The following is a 27171-nucleotide window of genomic DNA, read 5'->3' on the forward strand; positions in this document are numbered from 1 at the left end:
TGGAGGAATGGGGAGGGGGAGGAATGGGAGGCAGGCCCCATTTTGCAGCCGATGGGGCTGGTTAGGTGAATCCAGGCCGCTATTTGTTCTCATTTGTACCCTGCTGAGAAACCAATTTTTGCATTCAGTTATCAATCTAGAAATAAAATAAGCCTCTTTTGGATGGCCATCAGTCTTGGATGATCTAGCAGAGATTCCTGCAATGCAGGGGGTCTCTTGGCTCTGAGAGACAAGTAGGGAGGGTGGCTTCTGGCAGAAGGAGAGGGAGCCACCGGTGGTTCCTCCTTATCCTGACTCACCTCTGCCTCTCGACCTTCCTCTCCCACTCGCCTCCTTCCTCTTCTGCCTCTGATTCTGCACTGCATTCTGCCACAGAGTCTCCCAGCTCACTAAGCCCTGTTTCCCCTTCAACTTCTGACACCTCCTCTTCCCAGACTTCTCCCTCTTCTCCCTCTGGCCGCTCATCCTTCCTCCACCTCCACTCCTTCGGCTCTGAGCCGTCTTCCTTTCCTGGTTCCCCAGCTGCTTCCTCCCACCATTCCTCTGTGCCCAACCAGTCCATGACATTGCTCCATCCCTCGGCCTCTGTCCCCACAAGGCAGCTTCCCCTGACCTGATCTGGTTCCACAGCCGCTGCTTCCCTTTTGCCCCCATGAAAAGGCGGATCAGGAGGTCTTGCCGGCATCCTTCTGCCACCTGCAAGAGAAAAAAAGTAAGCAGGACGCCAGGAGTGCCTGCTTCTCTCACAGGTGAAACAGGGCATCTCTAACTACAGATGGGCCTTTGAGAAGGACTTACCTACTGAGAGTATTTGGACGTTTTTGCCCATTTCATATGTTTGTTTGTGCAGAAATACATCTCCCCTCTTCTGGACCCTTGTTCCCAACTGTCTCCCCCCAAAACAAGATGAAAAGAACCCTCAGATGAGTTGGAAAACCAAGAGAATGAGACCAGTGGAGAAAAACCACCTTCCTCCTTACCCAGTGGCCTCTCTCTGGTGTCCAACGGAGGCCTCTCCGCCTCACAGGAATCCAGGTCCATTTCTGCAAAGAGATCTTTTCCCTGAAAAAGAAACAAGGATTCAAAACAGAGAATGGTGAGAAATACCAGAAAGAGAATGACAAAGACTTGAAGGGTGTGAGATCTCATTCCATGGACGCCTTCCCAGAAAAAGGATGGGCCATCAGCAGACCATTATGGGATGTTCTCTGTCCTGTTGGGAGCCCCTTGGGAGTATCCAGAGGAAAGTCTCTCTCACCTGCTTTCTCTCTTCCTGCTTTCTCTCCTCTGCCTGACTCAGGAGGAAACCTTCGGCCAGGGCCACCGCCTGGGAACTGGTCTCCGCTCCACAGTCCCTCACCCAGCTCTCCATCTCCGGGGGAAGGACAGCCAGGAACTGCTCCAAGATCACCAGGTCCAGCATCTCAGCTTTCGTGTGCCTTTCTGGCTTCAGCCACTGATGGTCAAGGTGGTAGAGTCGGCTACAAACCTCTCGGGGTCCTTTGGCCTCCTGGCAGCAGAACTGCCTCACCTGCTGGCTCTGCATCTCTGAGCAGAGGGTGTCCTCCTCACCCAGGATCTTCTGCACAGGGTTTTGCCAGAATCCCCCACTGCTCCCAGTTTGGTTGGCATGGCCTCTTCCTGCTTTAGGGCCAGCTGAGTCTTGCTCATCCATCTGTGCTCTCAGGAAGCCTCTGAGAGATCGGAAGGAACCCTTTGGTCTTCTGCCAAGTTCTGTCCATCTAAATGAGAAGCTCTAGCAAATCCTACAAAGCAAATACATTGTTCTGTTACAGAATTTGTAGGACAGGGGAAAAAATGGTTCCCCGAGCAAGCATGGATGAGTCTTGCTGGGAACCAGGGCTGGACTTTACCGCATCCCAGAACATGAGATATCTTTTTGAAAAGAAATATGAGGAGGAAGAGGAGAAGAAATAAGTCTTCAAGCAATGCAGAATGTGGAGGCAACTGAAGGGATTTCTGTCAGATTAATCAACCTGGTTTCTACTTCCTTCCAGTCAATGCATGAAGTCAGAACCAACTGACAAGGGAGTCATTTGTATCTTGTGATAAATGGATGCTTTTCTCTAGTGGGGGTCCTGACCTGGGTGTCCTCTGGAGTTGCTCCCCCCACCCCCACCCCCACCCTCACCCCACCTCCACTCCCTATTTCTGTACCCTTTTCTGCAATCTCTGCCGCTGTCCAGACAGATTCGTGGGGTGAGGTCTCTTTTTCTCTCTTCTGAGGGCCAGGAATGTATCTGGCCAACTCCCAGAGGGCCAAGTGGGCGGGGCCAAAGACATCTCTCTTGATTTGTTTTGTTGGTTTTTTTTTGTTCTATTAGATAGCTTAACACAAACTGGTTTGCAATGCAGCAGCCAGGCTATGGGCTGGGATCCCTCTCTTTACTCCTCTCCTTTCTCTCCCACCTTTTTTTCTTCCCTCCCCGTGGTTTTTTTTTGGGGGGGGCTAGTGTCCACCTCCTCGTCCAGCTTTGGAAAACCATTTGCACATGTTTCCTCTGTTGTGCAATGAGGCTGAGCGATGTCACACAGAGTTAAAGTCCCAGGGACTCCTTTCTTTAAAGAAGGGAGATTTCGGGGGAGTCAGGGATCTTCTGATCTGCAGGAAGGAGAGCGTTGCAGACCTGGCCCCTCCCTGGCAGGACCCTCTCCTCCCTGACTTGGGGTCCCCCCCTGCAGGAGCAGATCAGGCCCCCCAGGCACCCTCCCCTGCCCTGGGACCCCCACCGTCTCCCCACTGCACCCTCTGGGGGGAGAGAGAGGAGACTCACCCTTTGTCAACCTTCCTATTTTTTTGTGGGAAATTCCCTTATTCCAGCGCCGTTTCCCGCTGCTTCCTGCTGCTATCCCGGATTGGTAGATCCGTGAGGCTGCTGATCCCTTATTTTCGAGGCTGCTGATCCCTTATTTTCAAGGCTGCTGATCCCTTATTTTCGAGGCTGCTGATCCCTTATTTTCAAATCTGAAAGTTGACAGCTATGGACTCACCAGATCCCAGGAGGGGGCTGCGATTCGGCCCTTGCAGGAGAGACACCAAAGCAACACCCCCCCTTCCTTGCAGGAAAGGACTGGGGAGGGAGGGGCCTTGGCTCTGGAGGACCAGCCCCCTCTTGCTTCCTGTCCTCTCTAGGAAGGCAGCTCTGTTCCCTTTAACCCTTGCAAAGCCGAGTCCCTCCAGCTCAGCCCTCTCTCCCTTGGCAGAACCTCAGATTTTTATTATTTTTATGCATTTAGGGGGGCAACTGCTCCCCTGGCTACGCCCATGCCCAGATATCCTTTTGGGGGTGAGGCTCTTGGCTGGACTCTGAGCATCTCCCTCCCTTGGCCAGAAACCAGAGGAAGAGCTTGCAGGGAAAAGGGCTTTGCAGGAGGCAAGGAAGCTCCTCCTAGAATTCAGGAGTGGAGAGATAGGAGGGGATCCCAGGGTCATCTAGTCCAACCCGAAGCAAGAGGGGGCCGGGTCTAGTTCCCTAAACAGGCAGCCCTGTTTAATAGGTTATTGTATTTTAGTGTTTGATTGGAAGCCGCCCAGAGTGGATGGGGAAACCCAGCCAGATGGGCGGGTTATAAACAAATTATTATTATTATTATTATTATTATTATTATTATTATTATTATTACAACCCCCAGCTATGCAGGAATCTCAGCTAAAGCATCCATGGCAGATGGCCGTCCGATCTCTGCTTAGAAACCTCCAAGGAAGGAGAGTCCACCGCCTCCCAAGGGAGACCTTCCCCCTGCCCAACTGCTCTTAGGTGTCCCTCAAGGCAGCGGGTCCTGAGTTCTAGCCCTGCTGAAAGAATCCCACTCAGCACTCAGCCAGAAACAATTACAATGTGAAAAACTTTATAAGAATAATTCAAAACATCAAAACTAACAAACTTAAGTCTCTGAAAGTCCTTAAATGAATCACGGTGGCAGACTTTACCCGGCGGAGAACAAGCTGAGCACTGTTGTAGAGTATTTTTCATTCTCATGTAATTATATCTATTTGAAAAAAGATTGGTTAATGAAGAAATTACATATCTTTCTAATTTCGAGTGTTGAACTAATTGGCTGATGAAGAATTCAATGAAACAGTAGTTGTTATCTGGAAACACTTCATCAGAGTTGGACTTGAGAACTGGACATTTGCTGATTATACAAAGTTTCACGAAGACAGGAGTGCCTGGCGTGCTCTGGTCCATGGGGTCACGAAGAGTCGGACACGACTAAACGACTAAACAACAACAACAAAAAACAACAAAGTGTCACAGCTTGTTCTCCACCGGGGAAAGTCTGGCACCATGATTCATTTAAGGACTTTCAGAAATTTTCAGAGACTTCAGTTTATTATTTTTCATGTTTTGAATTATTCCTATAAAGTTTTTCACATTGTAATTGTTTTTGGCCATTGTGTTGCTTTTGATATAGCTGACTCATATTTTGCAACACAGAAATAATTGCACTGGCTACCAAGGAGGTACCAAGCGAAGTTCAAAATAAATCATATTCTCATCATGAATAACCAAAACTTTCTTATGCATGTTCCTATGCAAACACACAATAGTATGCAATTTCCCCTTCCAGAAATGCTTACTTGCTGATTCAATAGACTAAAAAATTATTTTTTACATTGATATACCACCCTTCATCAAGAGCTCTCAGGGACGTTTAAAACATAGAACATATTAAAAGTAGACAAATGATGCATCACCTCAAATTCTTTAAGGGAGGGAGATGCTCAGAGTCCAACCAAAAGTCGTCCCCCCCCGAAATCCATAAAAAATAATAAAAATCTGAGGTTCTGCCAAGCGAGAGAGGGCTGAGCTGGGTGGACTCAGCTTTGCAAGGGTTAAAGGGAACCGAGCTGCCTTCCTAGAGAGGACAGGAAGCAAGGGGGGGCCAGGTCCTCCAGAGCCAGGGCCCCTCCCTCCCAGTCCTTTCCTGCCTCGCTGTCTCCTCCTGGGATCTGGTGAGTCTCCTCTCTCTCCCCCGAGAGGGTGCGGTGGGGGGACGGGGGGGGGGGTCCCAGGGCTGCAGCAGGAGAGGGTGCCTGGAGGGCGTGATCAGGGAGGGGCCAGGTCTGCCACGCTCTCCTTCCTGGAGATCAGAGGATCCCTGACTCCCACGAAATCTCCTTTTTTTAAAACAAAGAAGTCCCAGGGACTTCGTGTGACGTCGCTCAGCCTCATTGCACAACAGAGGAAACATCTGCAAATGGTTTTCCAAAGCTGAACGAGGAGGTGGACTAGCCCCCCCCCCAAAAAAAAACCACGGGGAGGGAGGAAGAAAAGGTGGGAGAGAAAGGAGAGGAGTAAAGAGAGGGATCCCAGCCCATAGCCTGGCTGCTGCATTGGGGACCAGTTTCCCAGTGTCTCCCAGGGCAGCTCCCCACGGAGGCCACTGCAGCCATCCCCTCGCACCCAGAGCATGGCATCCCAGGACCACATCCTCTCTGTCCCAAAGGGATTGTTGATGGCAAAGCAGCCGGAAATGGGCGCTGCTACTCACTGAGCCTCCAGGGACCTTGGCATCAGTGGCTGTGCGTGTGTTAATAATAATAATAATAATAATAATAATAATAATAATAATAAAAAATTCCCACTTATATTTCAAGGGAGGTATCTTTGGCCCCGCCCACTTGGCCCTCAGGGGGTTGGCCAGACACATATCTGGCCCTCAGAGCAAAGAAAAAGGGACCCCACCCCAGGGGTCTGTCTGGAGAGCGGCAGAGAGTCCAAGTGCAAGAAAAGGAGACAGGCGGAGGGGAGTCGGGGGGGGAAGCAACTCCTGATGACCCCCGGGTGAGGACCCCCACTAAACCCAAGCATCCATTTTTCACAAGATACAAATGACTCCCTTGTCAGTCACTTCTGACTTCATGCATTGACTGGCCGGAAGTAGAAACCAGGATGATTAATCTCACAGAAATCCCTTCAGTTGCCTCCACATTTTGCATTGCTTGAAGGCTAGAGACATATTTCTTCTTCTCCTCCTCCTTTTCAAAAAGATAGCTCATGGTCTGGGATGCGGTGAAGTCCAGCCCTGGTTTCCAGCAAGACTCAGGGAACCATTTCCCACCCCCCCTTGTCCTACATATTCTGTAACAGAACAATGTATTTGCTTTGTAGGATTTGCTAGAACTTCTCATTAAGACGGACAGAACTTGGCAGAAGACCAAAGGGTTCCTGATCTCTCAGAGGCTTCCTGAGAGCACAGATGGATGAGCAAGACTTGGCTGGCCCTGAAGAAGGAAGAGGCCATGGCAGCCAAACTGGGAGCAGTGGGGGATTCTGGGAAAACCCAGTGCAGAAGATCCTGGGTGAGGAGCACACCCTCCGCTCAGAGGTGCAGAGTCAGCAGTTGAGGCAGTTCTGCTGCCAGGAGGCCAAAGGACCCCGAGAGGTTTGCAGCCGACTCTACCACTTTTGCCACCAGTGGCTGAAGCCAGAAAGGCACACGAAAGCTGAGATGCTGGACCTGGTGATCTTGGAGCAGTTCCTGGCTGTCCTTCCCCCGGAGATGGAGAGCTGGGTGAGGGACTGTGGAGCGGAGACCAGTTCCCAGGCGGTGGCCCTGGCCGAAGGTTTCCTCCTGAGTCAGGCAGAGGAGAGAAAGCAGGTGAGAGAGACTTTCCTCTGGATACTCCCAAGGGGCTCCAAACAGGACAGAAAACATCCCATAATGGTCTGCTGATGGCCCATCCTTTTTCTGGGAAAGCATCCATGGAATGAGATCTCACACCCTTCAAGTCTTTGTCATTCTCTTTCTAGTATTTCTCCCCATTCTCTGTTTTGAATCCTTGTTTCTTTCTCAGGGAAAGGATCTCTTTGCAGAAATGGACCTGGATTCCTGTGAGGCAGAGAGGCCTCCGTTGGACACCAGAGAGAGGCCAATGGGTAAGGAGGAAGGTGGGTTTTCTCCGTTTGGTCTCATTCTGTTGGTTTTCCAACTCATCTGAGGGTTCTTTTCATCTTGTTTTGGGGGGAGACAGTTGGGAGCAATGGTCCAGAGGAGGGGAGATAAATTTCTGCACAACAAACATATTAAATGGGCAAAAACGTCTAAATGCTCTCAGCAGGTAAGGCTTTCTCAAAGGCCCATCTCCAGTTAGAGATGCCCTGTTTCACCTGTGAGAGAAGCAGGCACTCCTGGCGTCCTGTTTACCGTTTTTCTCTTGCAGATGGCAGAAGGATGCCGGCAAGACCTCCTGATCCGCCTTTTTCTTGGTCCAGAAGGGAAGCACAGGCTGTGGAACCAGATCAGGTCAGGGGAAGCTGCCTTGTGGGGACAGAGGCTGAGGGATGGAACAGTGTCATGGACTGGTTGGGCACAGAGGAATGGTGGGAGGAAGCAGCCAGGGAACCAGGAAGGGAAGATGGCTCAGAGCCCAAGAAGTGGAGGTAGAAGAAGGATGAGTGGTCAGAGGGGGGAAGAGGAAGAAGCCTGGGAAGAGGAGGTGTCAGAAGCTGAAGGGGAAACAGGGCTTAGTGAGCTGGGAGACTCTGTGGCAGAATGCAGTGCAAAATCAGAGGCAGAAGAGGAAGGAGGCAAGTGGGAGAGGAAGGTCGAGAGGCTGAGGTGAGTCAGGATAAGGAGGAGCCACCGGTGGCTCCCTCTCCTTTTGCCAGAAGCCACCCTCCCTGCTTGTCTCTCAGAGCCAGGAGACCCCCTGCATTGCAGGAATCTCTGCTAGATCATCCAAGACAGATGGCCATCCAAAAGAGGCTTATTTTATTTCTAGACTTATCACTGAAAGCAAAAATTGGTTTCTAAGCAGTGGACAAATGAGAACAAATATCGGCCTGGATTCACCTACCCAGCCCCCCCCCCATTCCTCCCCCTCTCCATGCCCCCATGAACCCCTTGAATTTGGCTCTAGGGCACTGGGAAGGAACCTTCCTGGAACAGCACACAAGGAGAGGAGAAAGTGGATCCTTCCATCAGGGAAACTAGAATGCTTGGGTAGGCAGAATAATGTGGAAAACACAAGGAGGAGTACCACCTATTTGCACAAAGATGAATTCCCATGATTAAAACACAGATTAAAATAAGCATCCATAAATAAAATGTGCAGCAAAGCAATCCTATTGAAACAACACCGCAATTAACAGGAAGGAAACAACAGAACGTTGTGTAGCACATCATATTTCTGCTGTCTCAGAGGAGGACATTTCCCTTTTTGTTTTAGGGTCCAGTGTGCTTTGAAGATGTCGCTGTTCGTTTCACGGATGAGGAGTGGGCATTGCTGGATCCTGACCAGAGAGCTCTGCATAAGGACGTCATGGAGGAGAATTGTGGGATCGTGGCCTCTCTTGGTAAGGCTCCCTGTGGGATCGTCCTATCTGCCTGCAAATTCAAAACATACCTCTATGTGACCAACCTCAGATATTTTCACAGAGCTCAACAGAGACCCCTATAACACCTGGGAACCTAACACCCCCACAATAAACAGTAAATTACAGTTTTTTCTTTGAACAATCTTCTTCAAATTATTCCTTTTTCTACCACGATTGGGCTGGTCTGAACTGCCCAGGCCATATTCAATGTCAGCTTCAGAAAGATAAGTAGCTTCAGGTTTTCTGTTTTTGCTCCTGTCAGTCTTGGATTGACCAAAGAGATGACTGACATCGGAGATGGAGGGGATGCCATGACTGAACCAAATAAAATTCATCCCAGAGAAGAACTAGATTTATTGAATCTCAGGAAAAGTAGCGGTGATGATGATGATGATGATGATAGTAATACAGTGGTACCTCGGTTTACAAACTTAAGAAGAAGAAGAAGAAGAAGAAACTTAAAATTTTCCGGAAGAGGACTGTTCTTAAATCGAGGTACCACTGTAGTAATAATAATAATATTTTTTTATTTCTACCCTGCCCATCTGGCTGGGTTCCTCCAGCCATTCTGGGCGGCTTCCAACATATATATAAACATGAAACATAAATAATTATAATCTGATCCCATATAAAAAGAACATTAACTTTATTTTATTTTTTTTACCAATCAATTTTTATTGTTTTCTTTACACAGTCATTTTACAATACATTAAATCACATATATACTTTTAGCTCTGCCGAGCTTGCGACTTCCCTCCTTCCCTTCAGCAGGTATCCCTTATTTTCTCCAGTCGCGTATTTTAATTTTTAACCTTGTATCTGTCTTATACATTGTAGGAGTTATTTCAATCCTGCCAGTGTTTTTAAATTTTTTACAATTATCCTTTAAGTACACAGTACATTTACTCCAACTTTCCTGAAATCTCTGATCGCCCTGATCCCGAATCCTGCCAGTCAGTTTGGCTAATTCCGTGTAGTTCATCCTTTTCGTCTGCTACTCCACAATGGTGGGAACTTATTGTAATTTCCAGTTTTGGGCCAATATATTCCTTGCTGCCGCTGTGGCGTACATAAATAGCCTTTGGTCTGTTTTCTTAGCCTCCTTCCCCTTCAAACCCAACAAAAAAGCCTCTAGTTTTTTGGGAAAGGTATATTTAAGTACTTTCTTAAGTTCATTATAGATCAACTCCCAAAAATTCTTGACTTTATCACAAGTCCACCACATATGATAGAAGTCTCCATCCACCTTTTTACATTTCCAGCATTTCTTATCCCTCATCGTATACATTTTCGCCAGTTTTACTGGTGTCAATGCCACCTATATATCATCTTCATTAAATTTTCTTTTAAAGCCGTACACGCTGTGAATTTCATACTTTCGTTCCATAATTTTAGCCATGCATCCAGTTCAATATTATGCCTAAAATCTATAGCCCATTTTATCATTCCTTCTTTCACCTCTTCAACTTTTGTAAACCATTCTAATAACAAATCATATATCCTAGATAGTATTCTACCTCTGCCTTCCACTAATTCTAATTGAAATCTTGATTTTTTATCCTTAAACCCAGCTTTCCTTTTATCCTCACTCAATATATCATTCACCTGATGGTATTGCAACCAACCTGTAAACATGCCTTCCGTTTGATCATATGGTTTACGTTTTAACCCTTGTTCCGTTTTTCTAATAATTTCCTCATATTTACTTTTTTAACTGTCAATACCTCTATTGGTGATATCCACCGTGGGGTTTTCCTTTGCAATAATTTTTTGTTTCTTTCCCATACTTCATAAATTGACCTTCTGATCACATGGTTTAAAAAACCTTTATGAACTTTTACCTTATCATACCACAGGTACGAGTGCCACCCGTACCTGTTGTCATGACCTTCTAAATCCAATAGGTCCGTATTTTCCAATGTTATCCATTCCTTTAACCATACGAGACAGGACGCTTCATAATAGAGATTCATACCTGGTAAGGCAAATCCACCTCTTTCATTTTTATCTATCAATATTTTTATTTTGATCCTCGGCTTCTTTCCCTGCCAGACAAATCTTGACACTATTTTTTGCCATTCTCTACATTGTCCTGTCCCTTTAATCACTGGAATTGTTTGGAATAAGAATAACATTCTAGGTAAAACGTTCATCTTAATCACCAATATTCTGCCCAAAAAGGATAATTTCAACCTGTTCCAAATTTCTTAATCCTTCTTAATCTCTCTCCATGTGGTTTCATAATTATCTTTATACAAATTTATATTTTTTGTTGTCAACCAAATTCCAAGGTATTTCACTTTCTTAACCACCATAATTCCTGTCCTGTGTTGCAATTCCTCTGTCTCTTCTTTATTCATATTTTTTACTAGCATTTTGGTCTTATTTCTATTGAGTTTAAATCCTGCAACTTTTCCAAATTCCTCCATTTTCTCTAGGGCTTTTTGTACACTGTTTTTGGGTCTTCTAATGTTAAAACTAAATCATCAGCAAACGTTTTTACTTTAAACTCTTTCGATCCCACCTTAATACCTCTGATTTCTGACACTTCTCTCAAATTCTTGTTTAATACTTCCAAAACCGTAATAAACAACAGGGGTGACAAAGGACACCCCTGTCTGGTACCTTTAGATATTTCAAAGTTGTCACACAAATTATTATTTATAATAAGTTTGGCTTTTTCCTCTGAGTATATAGCCTCAATACCTTTCAAAAACATTTCTTCTATTCCCATTGTTTTTAGGTTTTCTTTCATAAACCGCCATGAAACATTATCAAATGCTTTCTCCGCATCAATGAACACCAAGGCCGCTTGTTTATCATTTCTAGACTCCCAAGTACTCAATTATAGCCACTGTGTTCCTAACATTGTCCTTCAGTTGTCGCCCTGGTAGGAAACCAGCTTGATCTTTATGTATTAGTTCCTTTAAAAGTTTTTTTTTTAATCTGTCGCCCAACACATCTGCAAATAATTTATAGTCATTGTTCAATAAGGAAATAGGTCTATAATTTTTAACACTCAAACTATCTGTATCTTTCTTTGGGATTAAAGTGATGTACACCTTTTTGCAGTATTTGGAATTTCCCCTTCCTTCAAAATATGATTCATAACCTCACAAAGTACCGGTAATAATTGTCCACCTAGTGTCTTATAATATTTTGCCGAAATGCCATCAGGGCCTGGAGCTTTCCCTATCTTCATTCTCTTTATCGCCTTCTCAATTTCTTGTTCTGTAATTATCTGGTTTAATTGTTCCTTTTCTCCTGGGGGGATCTGCTGTAATTGATGGCTTTGTATATAATTTTCTGTTTTCTTACCATCTTCTTTCTCTTTCTTATACAAATCTTTATAAAATTTCAGAAAGGTCTTTCTAATTTCTTTGGGGTCTTCAATTATCTTTTCTGCCTCTCTTAATTTACAGATTGTTTTTTGTTTTTGTCTAGCCTTTAATTTGCACGCCAAGAATTTTCTAGTTTTGTTGGCAGATTCAAAATTCCTTTGTCTCATTGCTTTTGTTTTCCACTCTACATCCTGACTCACCAACATAGAGAACTGAGTCTGCAACAATTTAATATTTTGTCTTATTAGCTCATCTTTTGGTTTTATTGTGAGCAGTCTCTCATTCTCCATGAGATGGGACAGGATTTCTTCTTTCTTCTTCTCCCTTCTTCTTTTCTGAAAACTGTTCTTTTGGATCAGGAATCCTCTCATTACAAATTTGCTTGCATCCCATACTGTTTCAATGGGTGTTCCTTTGTTTAAATTCCACTTATTCTGTAATTGTCTCTTTTGCCCTATATACTATCTTTTGGTCATTGAATAAACTTTCATTCATCCTCCATCTGAAGGGTCTTTTCCTTTTAACTCCAAATATAACGAATTATGTTCTGATAATGTCCTTGGGAGAATCTCAATTTTGGAAATTCTTGGCACCAATTCTTTAGAAGTCCAAATGTAATTTTTTCTACCAAAGCTTTGGTTTGGATCTGAAATGAATGTGAACTGTTTTGTTGTGGGATTTCTAAGTCTCCAAATATCTGTTAGCCCCATAGTGTCTGATATATCAAAATATGTTTTTGGTAGTTTACCTTCATTTGTGTCTCGCCTTGTCGTTGATCTATCCAAATCTGGAATAACCACACCGTTGAAATCCCCCATTACTATCACTCTCTGATCCAAAAATTCTGATAATGTTCCATTTAGCTTCGAATAAAAATCGGCTTTTTTGTCATTAGGTGCATAGATTCCCACAATGATTACCTTTCCCCCCTGGAACGTAATATGCACTATCAGCACTTTCCCCTCCTCATCTTTATAAATTAATTTTGGGTCATATTTCTCCTTTATATACAATACAACCCCTCTTTTCTTGTTTGTGTCTGAGGCAATAAAGTCTCTCCCCAATCTTTTATTACTTAAAACCCTCTTATGCTTCCTTCTGACATGTGTTTCCTGTAAACAGGTTATATCTAAATTCCGTTTAATCAAGACATGTTCGATTTTGTATAAGTCTACTATCAAACTTGGGGGTCCTTGTTATTATTATCCTCTTCTTCCTCTTCTCCCTCTTCTTCTTTCTCCTCTTCTTCCCCTTCCTCTTCTTCCCCTCTCCTTTTCTCGTCTTCAGACTGGTCCTGTCCTGGTCTTATCTTCTCCACTTTTCCCAACTCTTTATCATATCTTCTGGAGAATTTTTCCAGATCCTGAAGGCTACTTAGTTTGAACCTCTTGTCTTTGTAATAGAAGGAAATTCCTTCTGGAAATTCCCATCTATACTGGATTCCATTTTTCTTTAACTGGCCAACTGGTTGGTGGCAGCGGATTAGTGGTGTACGGGTCAATAGTCCATGAGATGACTGTGGGCTCCGTACGAACGCCACAGTTGGCGCCATAGATTTCTGATTGGGTTAATGTTTGGGCTATTCCCAAGCCATTCCAGCAGTGCAATAGGATTATCTTTAAAGCACCTTTTGCACACAGCAATGACATGGAACTGAATCCTGTTGAAATACGAAAGAAAGAAAGAAAGAAAGAAAGAAAGAAAGAAAGAAAGAAAGAAGGAAAGATTTGTATAAATATATATAGAAATGCTTCAGTATCTGGGAAAAGATCACTTGTGGAACGCTTCAGTTTTCGCTCAACATTCCCATTAATGATTCAAATTCTGCCCACACTTTTGCTGTCATACAACCCCAGGTCATCACACTACAGTGGAAGCTTTACTTACAACCATAATCCATTCCGGAGGTCAGGTCATAACCAGAAACGTACATAAGTAGAGGCACCCTTTTCCATAGAAAGTAATGGAAAAGTGAATTGATCCATTCTAGATGATGAATAACACCCCCAAAACAGCAATTTAACATGGATTTTACTCTCTAACAAGACCATAGATTCATAAAATGAAGGCAATAATCAATGTACTGTACAATAAAATAAATAAGACAGTATTGTTGATGAAAAAAATTAACGTTTTTTTCCCCTTACATGCACTGTGGATGGGTGGGCTTATCTGGCTACAAGCTGGTGGTAGAGCAAGGGTCAGTAAAGAGCTGATTCACTTTGGCCAGGGTCATGCTTTGTTCTTGCCAGGCCAGGTTCTTCTCTAGACTTCCTCAGGTTGGTTTCTCGGCAGGGTTTGGGGCTGCAGCGCGCCCTGCTATGCCTCTTGCAGGCAGCACCTCTTCCACAGATTCGAGGGTGGGATGGGGGCCCTCTCCCCAGCAGCAGAGGCCTCAGCACTGCTCTGCAGCTGGCGGGGAGAGTTCCAGTAAACTGAAGGCCTCTCCCCGGTGTCAAAGGCTCCATCGCTGCCCTGCAGCCAGCCGGGCGAGCTCCGGGCTGCTGGCAAGACCTCTGTCTCTAGAGGAAAGTTCATAAGTCGAAGCGCCTACTGAAGGTCATAACTGGAATGGTACAAAAGTAGAGCCGTACGTACCGTATTTTTCGCTCTATAGGACGCACTTTTTCCCCTCCAAAAATGAAGGGGAAATGTGTGTGCATCCTATAGGGCGAATGCAGGCTTTCGCTGAAGCCTGCAGAGTGAGAGGGGAGACCCCGCTGCCTGCCCCGCAAGCTCCGGGGACAGCTGGGAGGCGCAGCGCATCTTCATGCTGTCCCCGGACCTGATCTCAAGGCGGGTGGCGGGGAGAAGAGCGCTTCTCCCCGCTGCCGGCACCACAAGCGCCTGGGGGGGGAATAAATTTTTTTCCCTTTATTTCCCCCCCAAAAAACTTGATGCGTCCTATGGGCCGGTGCGTCCTATGGAGCGAAAAATACGGTAAGTTAAGGATCTACTGTTTCCAGGTGTTTCACAGTCTGTGTAATGCAAGTAAGATGTAAATGTTCTTTGATTCTTCTCCTTGCATGTTTCATGCCATCACTACCAAGCAAGGAGATTTGGGTCTCATCGCTCCAAATAACACTGTCCCATTGTTCCACTGTCCAGTTAACATGGGTTTAATCTTTTCAAACTTTGCTTGAGAGATAACAATGGCTTTTTCCTTATAATTCTAACATTTAGACCAGTCCTTGCACTCAACTTCACATTACATTGCGCCATGTCATCTTGTATACACCCAGATGATTTTCTTCTGTCATGTAGGGACAGTCTCTCCATTCTTCAATCGTCACTTGCCTTTGTGACCTTTTCCTGCCTTAACCAGTCTGATTTTGTAGTGACTGAGTCTCCTTATACCTCTTCAAAAATATAGAAAGGGCAGCTTTGGTTAAGTTTTTCCTAATCTTTCATCTAATTTCTTCATAACTGTAGCCTTGTTCACTTAATAGTACAATCTTATATCGCTTTCTGGGTGACCAGTCAACGCTTTGTGCCATTTCTATAATTTTATTATGTTTTACAACCTCACTAAATGAAAGAACACAAAAAACCAACTAACTTGATAGCAATCACAAAACACACTGAAAATGTCAACCTAAGCAAGTGGTGCCTCCTTTTTCTGGTTATTTGGCTATAACGTTTGATAAAATACAGGTAATTGAAGAAACTTTGTTGGATTGCTTTCTTGATTAAATTATCTTTCCATTTATATATAATTTTATGATATTACTCCAAAAGAAGTGGTGTTTTGAGCCATCAAACCTCTGAAATACACTTTTTTCTAAAAGGCTTCCACAATTTTGACCACTACGGTATATCAAATAAAGCAACATTCAACAACTCATCAGAATCTTATAATAAACAAACAACACAGGTAATGAACACACACCCAATTACTTTCAGTTCTTCTCCATTTGTTCCTGAGGCTCTAATCCCTTTTTGTTTCCATTGCAGATTGTGATGAATTGGAAATCGAGAACAAAGGTGACCACGACAAAATCCCCAGGGAGGAGAAGCCACATAAAAATTTGGAGTATGGAAAAAACTGCAGTCAGAGCTCCCATTCCACTTCCCATGAACAAAATTTCATTGGAAAGAAACTCTATCAGTGCATGGAATGTGGAAAGAGCTTCCATCAGAGCTCCCATCTCATTTCCCAGCAAAGAATTCATACACGGGAGAAACCATATCAGTGTGTGGAATGTGGAAAGAGCTTCAGTCAGAGTTCCAATCTCACTTCCGATCAATTAATTCATACAGGGGAGAAGCCCTATCAGTGTGTGGAATGTGGAAAGAGATTCAGGAGGAGCTCCGATCTCACCACCCATCAAAGAATTCATACAGGGGAGAAACCCTATCAGTGTGTGGAATGTGGAAAGAGATTCAGTCAGAGCTCCCATCTCATTTCCCATCAAAGAATTCATACAGGTGAGAAACCCTATAAGTGTGTGGAATGTGGAAAAAGCTTCACTGATAGTTCCAAACTCACTTCCCATCAAAGAGTTCATACAGGGGAGAAACCCTATCAGTGTGTGGAATGTGGAAAGAGCTTCAGTTACAGCCACAGTCTCACTTTCCATCAAACAATTCATACAGGGGAGAAACCCTATCAGTGTGTGGAATGTGGAAAGAGCTTTAGGAAGAGCTCCGATCTCACTTCCCATCAAAGAATTCATACAGGGGAGAAACCCTATCAGTGTGCGGAATGTGGAAAGAGCTTCAGTCAGAGTGCCCATCTCACTTCCCATCAAAGAATTCACAAAGGGGAGAAACCCTATCAGTGCATGGAATGTGGAAAGAGCTTTACAGATAGCTCCTCCCTCACTTCCCATCACAGAACTCATACAGGGGAGAAACCCTATCAGTGTGTGGAATGTGGAAAGAGCTACACCCATAACTCCTCTCTCACTTCCCATCAAAGAATTCATACAGGGGAGAAACCCTATCAGTGCATGGAATGTGGAAAGAGGTTCAGGATGAGCTCTGATCTCACCAAGCATCAGAGAATTCATACAGGGGAGAAACCCTATCAGTGTGTGGAATGTGGAAAGAGCTTCAATCAGAGCTCCTCTCTCACTTTCCATCAAAGAATTCATACAGGGGAGAAACCATATCAGTGTGTGGAATGTGGAAAGAGCTTCACTGATAGCTCCTCTCTCACTTCCCATCAAAGAATTCATACAGGGGAGAAACCCTATCAGTGTGTGGAATGTGGAAAGAGCTTCAGAAAAAGCTCTGATCTCACGAAGCATCAGAGAATTCATAAAGGTGAGAAACCCTATAAGTGTGTGATATGTGGAAAGAGCTTCACTGATAGTTCCAAACTCACTTCCCATCAAAAAGTTCATACAGGGGAGAAACCCTATCAGTGTGTGGAATGTGGAAAGAGCTTCATTTACAGCCACAGTCTCGCTTTCCATCAAAGAATTCATACAGGGGAGAAACCCTATCAGTGCGTGCAATGTGGAAAGAGGTTCACTGATAGCTCCTCTCTCACTTCCCATCAAAGAATTCATACAGGGGAGAAACCCTATCAGTGTGTGGAATGTGGAAAGAGCTTCAGTCAGAGCTCCTCTCTTACTTTCCATCAAAGAATTCATACAGGGGAGAAACCCTATCAGTGTGGGGAATGTGGAAAGAGCTTCACTGATAGCTCCTCTCTCACTTCCCATCAAAGAATTCATACAGGGGAGAAACCCTATCAGTGTGGGGAATGTGGAAAGAGCTTCAGAAAAAGCTCCGATCTCACTAAGCATCAGAGAATTCATACAGGGGAAAAACCATATCAGTGTGTGGAATGTGGAAAGAGCTTCAGTCAGAGCTCCTCTCTCACTTTCCATCAAAGAATTCATACAGGGGAGAAACCCTATCAGTGTGTGGAATGTGGAAAGAGCTTCATTAAGAGTTCCTCTCTCACTTCCCATCAAAGAATTCATACAGGAGAGAGAGAAAGGGACGTGGCATACATACAGAGATTAGCTGAAGAATCAAGAAGGGAAATGGAAATTAAAAGACTATGAGGAAATAAAAGATTATTTGCAGAGTTGGTTACACTATGAACAATTACATGGAATGTACGAGGACGATAATAAGAAAGGATTTAGTTATACATTTTCTAGATTTCAAAAGGGAGTTATAGAAGTGAAACAGCTGAAGAAAGTGTATAATATTTTGCTAGAACAGGAAACAAAAGATGAGGAGGAAAAAATGGTCATGATCAAATGGGCACCAGATATAGGACATAACATACAATTTGAGGACTGGGAAAAATTGTGGAAAGTAGATTTGAAATTTACAGACTGTTCTCTTTTGAAAGAAAACTATATGAAAATGATGTATAGTTCGTATATTACACCAGTACTGATAGCAAAAATGTATAAAACTGGGTCAAATATATGTTGGAAATATAAAGAAAACGAAGGGACTTATAATCACATGTGGTGGGAATGTAGAGAAGTTTAAAAATTGTGGGAAATGATATATAATGAATTGAAAAAAATGTTCAAATTGACATATGTAAAAAAACCCAGAAGTATTCTTGTTAGGGATTGGAGGACAAGACCTGCCAAGGAAAAGAAAGAATTTATTTATGTATGCTAAAACAGTGACGAGAGTCTTGTTCGCAGAAGGATGGAAGAATGAGGAAATCCCAATGAAAGAACAGTGGCAAGAAAAATTGATGACCTATGCGGAATTGCCTAAATTGACATATAAACTGTTTGAAAAGGACAACTGTGACTTCAAGGAAGAATGGGAACTTTTTACAAACTATCTAAAAAGACATCAAAATAAACTGGAGTCCTTGGCAGGTTTTGAATAAACATCCATAAATTTATTAGTTGAGCACATGATAGATAAGGCAAGGATATGTACAATTTTATAACATGCAGAAAACAATATATGCAAAGAAATCAGGGAGGGGAGCTGAGGGAAGTCGATGGTGGGTGGGAGAGGGAGGGTTGGGGGGGAAGGGGGGAAATAATGTAATTGATTATGAGGGTGGATAAATTGTTATGCTGAAATTGTTTAATAAAAAATAATTTTTTAAAAAAATTCATACAGGGGAAAACCCTATCAGTGCTTTGAATGTGGAAAGAGCTTCAGTCACAGCCACAGTATCACTTTCCATCAAAGAATTCATACAGGGGAGAATCTCCATCAGCGTGTGGAATGTGAAAAGAGCTTCAATCAGAGCAGCAAACTAACTTCCCATCAAAGAATCCATACAAAGGTCGGCAAATCCATTATACAGCTTTAGGAGCCGGGCAAAGGGTTAAATCATAGAGCCTAGGACTTGCCGATCAGAAGGTCGGCGGTTCAAATCCCTGTGACGGGCTGAGCTCCCGTTGCTGGGTCCCTGCTCCTGCCAACCTAGCAGTTCGAAAGCACGTCAAAGTGCAAGTAGATAAATAGGTACCGCTCCGGCGGGAAGGTAAACGGCGTTTCCGTGCGCTGCTGGCCACATGACCCGGAAGCTGTACATCTCATAAAGTGAGATGAGCGTTGCAACCCCAGAGTCGGTCATGACTGGACCTAATGGTCAGGGGTCCCTTTACCTTTACCTTTAAATCCACACCTTTATAAGCAGGCCTTTGGTTGATTGACATCTAATGCTCTTTTAACGTGGTGTTTTGTGTTTTTGTGTTGTAACCATCCTGAGACCTGTGGGTGTAGGGAATAGGCGCCATCTCTTAAAGGCCTAGGGGTCTTTGCCCCCCCAATAAAATATTTGAGGATGCCACCCCCCAGTTTTTGGTGTGCTTTTTTCAAACACAACCTTTTATTCTTCTGCAACTTGCCATACAATTTCTCTTTCAATTTGCCCTCTTAAAAAATAAAAAAAATAAACGCACAAAGATCATGAAGAAAACAAAATACAAGAAGATACAAACATGGACAGGTCCCATCTTTGCGGGCAAAATAGAAAAGTTGCTTTGAAGGAGGCTTTCCCAAACTTGGGTCCCCAGCAGCTCCTGGACTACAGTTCCCATCATCCCTCCCCATTGGTCCTGCTAGCTAGGGATGATGGGAGTTGTAGTCCAAAAACAGCTGGAGACCCAAGTTTGCTTTAAAGGGAAAGTAGGCTGGCCCTGTGACACCCTCTGCTGGCCAAAAGCACTGCCCCAGAATCTGAACCACCCCCAGTACTGCTAATTGGAATTAATAGAGCACAAAACTGAAGTTTGATCGGCACTTCAACCTCTAGTCAGCTTCTAGGTGCTTTCTGCACCACCTAGAGTACCCACAGAATTGTGGCTTTACTGGCAACACACACAGGAGAACAAATGAAAGACAAACACAAGGGGCAGGAAAAACCTGGAAAGGGCCATACCAAATGGACATCCGGTGTGAAGAGGTCACTTTCCCCACTGCTGAACAATGCCACAGGTAGAGGAGATGGAATGCTAGAAGTGTTCTCTGGGGCAAGAGGAGCTGCTGAGAAATTGAACTATGGGCGCAAAATATTACTTTTTTAAAAAGTTGCTGCCATTATAGGCATTGCCATTCAAATGGAGTGCATGCATCCTGTGATTGATAGTGCAAGGTGGGCCTTACCTGGCCCCCCACCAATATTTTATACAAGTCGGCACCAGTGGGTTGTGTGGTTTACAAATTAAAGACATAAATCGCATTCCTTTGCACATGTTCCAGCTTGCCAAGATCCTCATTTATGGTTTTTAGAATTTATTTGCCCTTCATCTGAAAATTTTACATTACAAACATACAGGATGAAAGCATGGCTTTCTCAAAAACAAGACAAGCGAGAGAAATCTCTCCTTTTCTCCTTTTTCTTTCTTTCTTTCTTTCTTTTCTTTTCTTTCTTTTTTTTTTTTTTTTTTTGGATGGAGTTTCAATAAAGCTTTTGAAAAGTCCTCTGTGATATTTATATGAGGAAGCTGGTAAAATGTGGGCTGAATGAGGTACATCACAGAAGGGGTGTAGCCCAAGACCACCCCCTAGATACATCATACTGTAGGAGACCCAGATCCTGTCGCTGGGGGGGGGGTGTTCACATACGAGGTTTGTACACTTTGTTATGTGAACTACTTTACTTTCTGTTTAAGTTCAGAACCAGACATTTGGACATATGTTTCCAAAATGCATGTCAGAGTGTTCAGACAGGCTTAGTGAAGCTGAAGTACTGTCTGAGCCAGAAGAATCTGGCAGATGGGTTCACTAAACCTTTGAGCTTCCAAAAACGGGGAGTTCTGTGAAGGGTTGGGTTTGGGGTAAGTGGTAGTGCTTACATTCACCCCAGTGATACAGGACGAAAGGGGGTGTGAGGAGACCCAGAGCTTATAGGGTTAATAGCTCAGGAAGTTATGTCCTGTCGCTGGGGGTGTGTTCACATATGGGATTTGTACGCTTTGTTATGTGAAATACTTTACTTTCTGTTTTGCTGTGAAGGGGAGAGACAGCATGTCAGCTCTTTCTCCCGTGTTGCTGATTTATTTTGCCGCTGTACGATAAAGCTTCTTAGATTAGAAAGAAGCTGCGTACGGAGTCTTTTTCTGCATGCCTGAGCTTTCTTCACACAGGCCACACCGATGTTCGCCAACTCTGCTAGACACCGGGAAAAGCACTGAGTCGCAGTGGAAGTGTGCCAGACATTAAATCTCACAGGTTATGGAGTCAGCCGCGTGGTTGTGCCTGTGTGTGAAGCAAGTCCAGCTGGAGGACCTGCCTGAGGGCAGTGGAACTTGCTGGTGAAGGAGCTACTGCAGGAGCTACTGCAGTGTGAGGCATGAGTAAGCTAGCCCCAGGGTAAGATGGCGGAAGTCCAGGAGTCCTACGCTGTCACATTTGAGAGACTTGATGGGCAGAAATGGGAGGAATGGTCCCGAAGAGCTAAGGCCTGGCTTACAGCCACGGGTCTATGGGCCTGCACTCAAGCTCCTCTGGTCCCAGCAGCGGCCGGCGCAACTGCGCCTGCAATAGTGGCAGCTGCTGCTGAGCTGAGGAAAGACCAGAGAGCAATGGGATTGCTAGTGCTGAGCATAGACACCTCACAGTTACCCCACGTTGAAGGGTTAGAGAATGCCCAGGTGATTTGGCAGGTGCTGGAGTGGGTTCACCACCGAACCACAGTGGGAGCCAAGATCCATGTCACCAGAAGCCTTTTTGAGATGAAACCTGTGAGGAGAAACAGAACTTACAGGGTTAAACAGTTCTGTGTGACGTCTCACATTCTGAGGTGTGGTTATGTTCACATACGGGAATCTTTCTTTGTGTGAGAGCTTCCTTTCGTTTTTGGCTGAGAGACGAAAGGATGTCCGCTCTCTCGCCGGGCTGATTTATGATGTTTTTCTTCTCATTAAAGGCTGTTGGAGATTAGCAAGAAGCCTGCTTTCAGTCTGATTTATTATCCACACACAAGGCAACACTTTCTACCACTGCTAAGAACTCTGCTAAGGACTCTGCTAAGAGGGCTCTAGTTTTTCCTATCGGCACAGGCGTCCATCGGCACAGGGGAAGCGTTCCGGGCACCATCTTATCTCACAGGTTATGGGAGCTAGCCAAGCTTTGGAAGCTGTTGCCACGTCGTGCCTGTGTGTGTGGGAGAAGCCAGCTGGAGCTCCTGCCTAACGTTTGAGGCAGCGAAGCTTGCTGGGGAGGATCTCATCTTCAGGACCGGGTGCCAAGAGGAGCTGCTGTTACGTGAGTAGGCTCAGCCCCAGGGGAGAAGATGGCAGACGGCCAGGAGTCATACTCCGTCCCCTTCGAAAAATTAAATGGGAGAAACTGGGAGGAGTGGTCAAGGAAGCTGAAGGCCTTCCTGGTAGCCAAGGGTCTGTGGGAGGCAATCCAAGGGCCCCCACAGCAAGCTGCAGCCGGAGATGCAGCAGCGGTTGTTGCAGCTGCCCAAGCCTCACAGAGGAAAAATCAGAAAGCCCTAGGAGCTATAGTGCTCAGTTTGGAGGGCTCACAGCTACCTTTGGTGGAGGGTCTTGAGGCTGCTCATGAGGCCTACCAGGCACTAGAGAGAGTGCACCACAGGACCACAGCTGGGGCAAAGATCCACACCACCAGAAGCTTGTTTGAGCTGAAGCTGCGTCCTGGTGACAGCATCAGACAGCATGTGACTAAGATGCTCTCTGTTTTCAACAAGCTGAGACTTGCAAGTCAACTTTACTGAGGAACTGAAAGTTTATATTTTGCTCAGCTCTTTGGACAAAAGTTATGACAATTTGTGTCTAACTTTGGAATCGATGAATCCAGCGGATCTTACGCTGCAGTATGTGACTGGTCGTTTGTGTGACGAGGAGGAACGCCGTCTCAGAGAGGGCCGAGCTGGCGCAGGGTGCCCTGCCGGTAGCAGAGGGGGGGCCAAGCCAGAAGGCACAGTTCAGGCTTTTTCCACTCGTCGTTGTTTTGTCTGCGGGTCTGTTGACCATTTACGTCGATCCTGTCCGAGGAGAGCCAGAGAGGCCAGGCAGGATGTCTCCAAGGTTGCTTCCCATGGCAGTCAGCCAAGTCCTCGTGGCAGCCAGCCAGGTTTCCATGGCAGCCAGTCTAGGAGAGGAGGCCAGCATGGGAATGCGAAGGGAGGACATGACAGAGGAAGTGAGAAGGACGGTTCTTCTTATCACCTAGCTGCCTCTATGGCAACGCTAAGGGACAACTCCAGTGAGGGCAGCATGCTGCGTTGGGTCATCGACTCAGGAGCCAGCCATCACCTGATGCCATCGCCATCTAGTGGTGAAATGTGGAACTGCAGGGCTGTTTCAACTGGGAAAACAGTCACTCTTGCTGATGGCTCACAGAGACAATTAACCACTGTTGGCAATGTGTTTGTTTCTTTTTCACAGGCAGAGCTGGAGGTCTACGTTGTGCCAGAAATGAAATGTTGTCTTTTATCTGTATCTGCTCTTGTAAAGGAGGGTTATAAGATTTGCTTTGAAAATGATGTCTGTTCTATTTCCAGGGGTGGGAAACAACTGGTCAATGTTGCATGTCAGAACAACCTGTTTGTTCTGGAGACACCTCTGGAGGGTAAGGGGGATGCTGAGACAGCACAGGCGCAATGTGCTAACGTTCCCACACATGATTCGTGTGCTCACTTGTGGCACAGGAGAATGTCGCATAGCTGTTAGAAATATATCCAGAAGTTGCCCGAATGCACTGAGGGTTGTAAGATGAAAGCATGTGGTAAATTCTTGGATTGTAGGGCATGCAAAAGAGCAAAGATAAAAAGGTGCAGTTATCCCAGATCGGAGAGGGTGACCACAAGGCCTTTTGAGCTTGTGCATACAGACCTTTGTGGTCCCATGCCAGTGCCGAGTCTGGGCGGGGCCAGGTATGTGCTCACGCTGACATGATTTTTCGAGGAACGGCTGGGTTTTCTCGCTGAAACGGAAAAGCGAGGTGGCGCAACTGATCAAAGACTGGGTTGCGGCGGTGGAACTACAGTTTTCCACCAAGGTGCAGAGCTTTCAGAGTGACCGAGGCGGAGAGTTCAGTTCAGCTCTGCAGTTTCTTCCGCCGGAAGGGAATACGTCACAGGTTGACGGTTGCTTTTTCTCAAGAGAATGGCGTAGCGGAACGCAGGAACAGAATGCTAGCTGAGGCAGCTGATGCTCTACTGTTTGACTCTGGTTTGCCTCAGAGCTTTTGGGCCGAAGCTTGGAAAGCTGCCAGCTTCACTTTGAACAGGTCCTATAGCTCTGTTGTAGGGGACACGCCCTATTTTCTGCTGCACCAGAAGAAGCCCAAGGTGCATTTCTTCCATGTGTTTGGTTGCGAAGCTTGGGTGCTTGTGCCAAAGGCTCAACGCAAGAAAGGTGACCCGAGGTCCCGAAAAATGATCTTTTGTGGGTACGAGCCTGGGACAAAAGGGTGGAGGTTTGCCTATCCAGAAGGCAATCAGTCCAGGATTCTAGTCAGCAGGAGTGCTGAGTTCTGTGAGCAGAGTGGTTGGCCAAGGATCCATGCGAATCCTGACGTTCTCTCAGAGTGTCTGTCTGATTCTGATGAGGAGGGAGAGTTAGAAGCTGAACCTGTTGATGAGGACCAGGTCTCTGACCAGGGTCAAGAACAGGGAGGGGCATCTCCACAGGTTGTTAAAAGAGAGCCCAAGAGTGAGCCTTCATCTCCCGTTAGTAAAGTGCAGAAGGCCAGAAGACGCAGTAAGTCAGAGGGGGAGTCTTCTGATAACAAGGACACACTTGCTGGCCCCAGTGGGTCAGAGGGAGCACCTGAGACAGTGCTCAGATGTTCCACACGCGCTACAAAGGGGGTACCACCTGAGAGGTTTGAGGTCGTGTGGGTTGGTTTAGCACAGTGCAAACCTGAGAGTTTTGAGGAGGTTCAACAGTTGCCTGAAGCAGAAGCCAGGAAGTGGCAAGAGGCAATGGGAAAGGAGTTGAACTCAATGAGGTCCTTAGGTGTGTTCTCCACCACGAAGCTGCCAGAGGGCAAGCAGGCCGTGAGCTGTCGTTGGGTTTACAGGATTAAGCCCACAGCGTCTGGAGAACCTCAGTACAAGGCGAGGCTTGTAGTCAGAGGGTTCACACAGAGAAGGGGGCTGCATTACACCGAGGTGTATGCTCCTACTTCCCGGAGTGAGACTCTGCGCGTGCTTTTAGCAGTAGCTGCTCAAAGAGGGCACCAAGTGCACCACTTTGATGTGGATGTGGTTTATTTGAATTCGGATCTGAAGGAGGATCTGTACATGCTACCTCCTCCAGGGTTTAAGGGCAATGAGCCTGGTGTTGTGTGGAAGCTACACAAGTCAATTTATGGTTTGAAACAGTCAGCCAGAAATTGGAACATGTGCCTGAATGAAGCTCTGGAAAGTTTGGGTTTCCAGAAGAGTCTTGCAGACAGTTGCCTGTACCTGAAGGGGTCAGGAGAGACACAGGAAGCGATTCTGGTGTTTGTAGATTATATTCTGTACGTGGCACAGACAGGTAGACAGGTGCAAGGTTTTGCCAAATAGCTTGGTAAGAAGTTTAAGCTCAAAAACCTTGGTCCCATTCAGGTTTATCTAGGTGTTAGGATAGACAGGTCTGAGAACGGGAGTTTCTTGCTCAGTCAGAAAGGCAAGATTGAGCAGTTGCTTGAGAAGTTCCGGATGTCTGACTGTGCAGGGGTCAGAACGCCCATAGAGACCAACTTCGTGAAGGACAGTCAGCTTGGGGAGCGTTCTGAGTTCCAAAACCCTGAGGTGTTTCAGTCAGCGCTAGGGAGTCTGTTGTATCTCTGTCAGTGGAGCAGACCAGACATAGCGTTTGCTGTGAATCTGCTCAGCAGGGAGGCTACAAAGCCCAGTGTGAATGCCTGGCAAGGCATCAAGAGAGTGTTGAGGTATTTGCAGGATACCAAAGAGGTTTGCCTCACGTTGTCAGCTGAAGGTGACGCATGGCTTACGTGCTGGAGTGACAGCGATTGGGCATCTCTTGGGGACAGGAAGTCTGTGTCTGGGCTGGTGGTAAAGTTTGGGGAATCCCTGGTTGGGTGGAAGTCCCGGAGGCAAAGTCTTATTGCACTTTCTTCCACTGAGGCTGAGTTCAGTGCGTTGTCAGATTTGTGCAGGGAGTTGGACTTCTACCGGTGCTTGATCCAAGAGATCTGTGGGGATTGTTATTTGCCCATAACTGTTTGGGGAGAAAATCAACCTTGTCTTAGGTTGGCAGAATCTGGACAGTTCAAGTCCAGAACCAAGCATTTGGACATACGTTTCCAGAATGTATGTCAGAGTGTCCAGGCGGGTTGGATACGGCTCAAGTATTGTTAGAGCCGGGAGAACCTAGCTGATGGGTTTACTAAACTCTTGACCTTCCAGCGACATGGGGAGTTCTGTGAAGGGTTGTGTTTGGGGTGAGTTATACTCACAGTTTCCCTCAGGATGCGAGACGAGAGGGGGTGTGAGGAGAATCAGAACTTACAGGGTTAAACAATTCTGTGTGACGTCTCACATTCTGAGGTGTGGTTATGTTCACATACGGGAATCTTTCTTTGTGTGAGAGCTTCCTTTCGTTTTTGGCTGAGAGACGAAAGGATGTCCGCTCTCTCGTCAGGCTGATTTATGATGTTTTTCTTCTCATTAAAGGCTGTTGGAGATTAGCAAGAAGCCTGCTTTCAGTCTGATTTATTATCCACACACAAGGCAACACTTTCTACCGCTGCTAAGAACTCTGCTAAGGACTCTGCTAAGAGAGCTCTAGTTTTTCCTATCGGCACAGGCGTCCATCGGCACAGGGGAAGCGTGCCCAGTGCCATCTTATCTCACAGAAACCACGGCTTGGTGACAGCATCTGTGAACGCATTACAAAGATGCTAGCTGTGTTCAATAAATTACATCAGCTAAATGTGGTTTTTCCAGAGGAGTTAAAAGTCTAAATTCTTCTGAGCTCCTTTAGACAAGAGGTATGAGAACTTGTGCTTAACTCTTGAAGCAATGCCCCAGCCCAGTTAATGTTCCAGTTTGTCTCAGGTCGACTATGCAATGAGGAAGAACGTTGGCAGACAGAGGGGGGTGAGCC

At 45.6% G+C, this 27171-nt stretch overlaps 2 protein-coding genes across 3 annotated transcripts in view; one reads left to right on the forward strand and one right to left on the reverse strand.

Moving 5' to 3' along the window:
• Window positions 1-3065, reverse strand: part of LOC310760673 (uncharacterized protein) — a 66508-nt gene extending 63443 nt beyond the window's left edge. The window contains exons 1-5 of one of the 2 annotated variants that reach the window (XM_083609586.1): window positions 2942-3061; window positions 2796-2894; window positions 1259-1766; window positions 981-1062; window positions 614-696 (exon numbers count right to left, since the gene is read on the reverse strand). In XM_083609586.1, the coding sequence (XP_083465712.1) occupies window positions 614-696; window positions 981-1062; window positions 1259-1675 (582 nt within the window). In that variant the 5' untranslated portion in view covers window positions 1676-1766; window positions 2796-2894; window positions 2942-3061. Of the gene's footprint in view, window positions 1-613; window positions 697-980; window positions 1063-1258; window positions 1767-2795; window positions 2895-2941 lie in introns of both variants that reach the window. The other variant, XM_083609585.1, reaches the window with a different exon arrangement.
• The window catches only part of LOC310760688 (uncharacterized protein), a 278926-nt gene extending 261048 nt beyond the window's left edge, over window positions 1-17878 (forward strand). The window contains exons 4-6 of the mRNA XM_083609667.1: window positions 7190-7272; window positions 8198-8324; window positions 15641-17878. Of these exons, the coding sequence (XP_083465793.1) occupies window positions 7190-7272; window positions 8198-8324; window positions 15641-17706 (2276 nt within the window). The 3' untranslated portion in view covers window positions 17707-17878. The remainder of the gene's footprint in view (window positions 1-7189; window positions 7273-8197; window positions 8325-15640) is intronic.
• The last annotated feature ends 9293 nt before the right edge of the window (window positions 17879-27171 follow it).

Source organism: Podarcis filfolensis (genome assembly GCF_964270895.1).
Source record: "Podarcis filfolensis genome assembly, chromosome: 4".
Taxonomy (NCBI): domain Eukaryota; kingdom Metazoa; phylum Chordata; class Lepidosauria; order Squamata; family Lacertidae; genus Podarcis; species Podarcis filfolensis.